Source organism: Medicago sativa, chromosome 3 (genome assembly GCF_051527215.1).
Source record: "Medicago sativa cultivar Bolivia chromosome 3, Bolivia_mono, whole genome shotgun sequence".
Lineage (NCBI taxonomy): Eukaryota > Viridiplantae > Streptophyta > Magnoliopsida > Fabales > Fabaceae > Medicago > Medicago sativa.
The window spans coordinates 16,434,635-16,438,800 of NC_140751.1; the positions used below are offsets into that span (position 1 = coordinate 16,434,635).

General features: G+C 32.2%; 1 protein-coding gene across 1 annotated transcript; it reads right to left on the minus strand.

Annotated features, from left to right (window-relative positions):
• Nucleotides 1-460: 460 nt before the first annotated feature.
• Nucleotides 461-2,966, minus strand: LOC146936141 (F-box/kelch-repeat protein At3g23880-like). Its single transcript, XM_085757678.1, has 2 exons — nucleotides 1,789-2,966; nucleotides 461-627 (listed from the first exon to the last, which is right to left on the minus strand). The coding sequence occupies exon 1, from the start codon at nucleotides 2,964-2,966 to the stop codon at nucleotides 1,815-1,817; it is 1,152 nt and encodes a 383-aa protein (XP_085613804.1). The 3' UTR covers nucleotides 461-627; nucleotides 1,789-1,814.
• Nucleotides 2,967-4,166: the final 1,200 nt, after the last annotated feature.

Below are 4,166 nucleotides of genomic sequence, written 5' to 3' on the forward strand. Positions count from 1 at the left end.
TTTTACCATCTAAATTCAAGGGGGGGAAAAAGAACCCTTATATATTAACCTTGATCTGGTAGTCCTTTGCATGTATAAAAACATTATGATTTAAAAATGCTATGATTATATTACGTACAAGATAGAAACTGAAAGCCCAAAAGAAACGGGGAAAAATATTAAACAAGAGAGCTAAATGTCCAATAGGTCGGAAGAACTTTCAGATAACATTGTGAATTTATTTCTTGACTCATTGTCTATTCTAAAAGTCTTCTAAAAGACATTGTGTATAAAAAGACATTGTTCCATTTACAACCCACTTCCCATATTTCCAAATCAGCAAGCCATCAAATCATTTTTATATTCAATCATAGCCTCAAATTATCAGTTTATTATCAACATAAGTGCGTCCACTTAATCGCATAATCAACATAAGTGAGAAATAAAGTATGTTACAAGATACAAAAAACAGTAGCAGTTGTGATGAAAAATTCAACTAAAATAGTCTTGGTAGGCTCATCAGAATACAAATTATTGTTTGTAGTAAAATGAAATAAAATACAAACTCAACACTACTTTGTTTCCAGGTTCAATAGGACTGATATAACTTATAAGCTTCTTTGTTTCCATGCTTTAAACACCTGTTCTCTGCAACAGGTAGTGCAATATAACAAACAATGAGATAAAAGCATTATCATACAAGAAACTACTATTTAAAAAATTCAATCAACAACATTACCAAGTTTATTTCAACTTTTAAGCACTTCGTTTAAAAGTTTATTCAATGTCAGTGTTCCAGAAACCTTGTTGAAGAAGCAATGTTTAATATAGAATTCGATACTTGCTAATGTATCTACCAGTAGTCTTAGGGATGTCAGTAACATTAACATGGGATTGAATGACAAATAAATTGATCTCAACAAATGCATGAGATACAAATTCATTGACTAAGTTTCTACATAAACCTTTATACAATATTTGTAGAGTAATTAACTAGAAAGGCTTCACTTGGAGTGAAAACAGAGATCTTTTGTATGACCACAAAAGTGCTCTAGAAAGACAACTATTTAAGTGGTATTTAAATGTCGAAACCTATTCAAAGAAAGTAAAGAAAGTGGTACCTAAATGTTGAAACATTTTCAAAGACAGAAGAAAAGATTTTCATAAGGAAAAAAAGAGGACATTTGAAGCAGCACACGAAACATGTTCAAAGACAGAAGAAAACGTTTTCATAAGGAAAAAAGAGCACATTGACATGGATCTGAGGTTCTATGGGCAGAGTCATAGATATCAGATGTCTGTTTACTTATATTTAATTAAAATAATAAAATGAAACACAAATAGTGATCAAATTTGTTGTAACAAAGTAAGAACACACATAACCTTATTCAGACCTAAAAAATCTTGTAACGACCACCATGTACTTCCTTTAGTCCATAATTATTCACCTAAATATTATTCAATATTCTTTAAAAAATGACATCGCAGTAGTATTCTATAACATATCCAGTTTAGTTCGTAATGCATTGTGCATGATTTGAAACAAACATTACGAAATTTGTGCAACACTAAGAAGACATTGTAACATCTACACCATAACGCAAAATCATAGAAAATTAAATGACAAACTACTATTTAATGCAATTCATGATTCTGAACTATTTAAAATATAGTGCAAGATGTGAGAGAATCAATAACTCAAATTAACCAAACAAACTGAAAATAAAAAGCAATGTTTAACATATAGATCTAACAGGTCACCAAGAATCAGAGCAGGCATAACATACATAACAAAAACAAAAAACTAACCATATTTGTTGTAGTTGAATCCCTGCTTAAGGTGATATCAAACTCTCAATGTACACTATTGTGTCCCTCTGATAATAATTGTTTTGAAGCTCAAGAATATTCGAAGTACCAGTCTTGGAATCATAAACAACCAACTTCATTTCGCCACCTCGCATCTCATAAAACACTAGCATCAGTTTGTCATCCTCAGAAATATATAAAACAGTGTAGGCTTCTAAACCCCGATATTGCATGTTTGGAACACCGTACAATTTAGTCCAAGACTCTTCATTTCCATACTCTTTCATAATCCAAACATCCAGAAACAGATGACCTGTTGCAAAGACACACAAGCAATCCCTCACCACACCCAAAGTCCGCTGATAATTTTCATTCTCATAATCAGGTAGTAAAAGCTCTTGATATGACTCCTTCTCTAAATCAAGAGAAAGAATACTTGAATTATAACTTGTAAACCAATTAACTGTGCCACTCACAAATACTCCTTGTCCATGAATGTGGTGAGAATATGGGATGTCCTCTATTCTTCTCCAACAATCAGTCCCCAAAGTATTAACACTAACTTCATTTTTGGAATAAACAACAATGACCTTATAATTATCAATGAAATGATCATAGCCTAAGCTTATGGAAACAGGATAACCTTTGAGTGGCTTTTCCAAAGGAGGCAAAAACTTAAATTTTCTGATGGAAGGGTTCCACAAAAAATAAGAACCAGCTTTGAGCACACAGCAAAAGATGCCATCACAAGAGCATGTAACGGTCACATAGTTAAGTAGAATTCTGATACTATTTCTATTAGGAGGGTAAAGTCGTGTCTGTGTAACAACGGTAGAAGTAGACAAAACCGAAGAGATTGGGGAATGATGCATAACTAACTCAAGTGAGTTCCTCCCAGATGTTACCATGAGGTGGTGGCGCTTGGTTGACAATTGAAGATGTTTCTTGGCGAACTTCAAATCAGAAATCAGAGAATTAAAGAACTTACAGAGGCACCTAAGCTGTACAAGTAATTTGACAGGTAGCCTACACAGAATCTCATAAAGGAGATCGAAGGGAAGAGTGGGAAGTTGGGTTCCGGTCATTAGCTGCCTCTGAGTGTTGGTTGTTTCCGCCGTGAGTGACTGAGAAGTAACCACGACGTCGTTTGGGACATCTTCATTGTTAACCTGCGTCATTTCTATACAACAAACAAGTAAGTGAATGGTTTACGAAGAAACAACAGAGGCTAGGTATGGATCTATCTATGTGAATTTCAAAAGTAGGGTTTTAGTTCCAATGGTATGTATGTTTGCAAATTAGGGTTGGCGAGAAATTTTGAGTACTACTACATGCTCTCCACCCTACTTTCTCATTATTATTATCCTAATTTTCAAATATAAATTTATTCTCGTTTCTTTTCAAGGGTATTTTAGTCTCTAAGGAATAATCACAATATACATCGAAATTCCAAAATAATTGTTGATTCTAGATTTGATTTTGGGTTAAATAATGTTTTCTTCCTTCCATTTAACCGATTCTTGAACAATGTTACAGTAGGAATAATATTTAACTTGAATTTTTATCTTTGGAACATAGGTTTAAATTTAGTAAATAGGAAAAAAAAAAAATTATCCTATGGAATTACACGTCAGACCATGTATCTCTATCTATATCTCTATCTCTATCTCTATCTCTATTATATATATTTGCCTTTTTTTTTTGAAAAGTACACTTGGCACTCCTTCTTGCTTCATCTCATTAATTGCTTGATCAAAGATTCAAATCACCATAATATTTACTCATATTTTATTTATGTCATTTGCATCACTCACACAAATTTAATTTATTTGAATTAATTTATTAAAAAGCAAAATGGAAATTATAAACATTTTAATAACCTTATCATGAATATGTTTTGTATTATTTGACCATGATTCATGATTTAAATTATCAGCCAATCATGATTCATGATTAAAATTACCAACCAATCAAATTTGAGCATACATGTCATCCTTTTAACTTTTACTTAGGTTTTTTCCCTCTCTATATAGTCAATATGTCTGTCATGATTTTCATCTTCATAATATCACACATCCTTTCTCTTTATCTTCATTGTGACACACACCTTCTCTCTCTCTCTCTCTCTCTCTCTCTCTCTCTCTCTCTCCCCTCTCTCCCTCCCTCCCTCCCTCCCCCTTATGTTTATAATTTTATTTGTTTTCGTTTTCTTTATTTTTCGTTTTTTTATTACAACAATTCTTTTTAAATACGAAGAGACAACTCTCTAAATTTTTGTAACGCCTTCCATAGTTTATGCAAGGAATGATATGGTACATAATATGTTTATACACATTTTTTAGTTTTTTTTGTTACACATTAAAATTAAATAGAAATAT

Coding starts and splice junctions, on each gene's coding strand:
- LOC146936141 (XM_085757678.1), bottom strand. CDS start 2,966: ATGACGCAGGTTAACAATGAAGATGTCCCAAACGACGTCGTGGTTACT.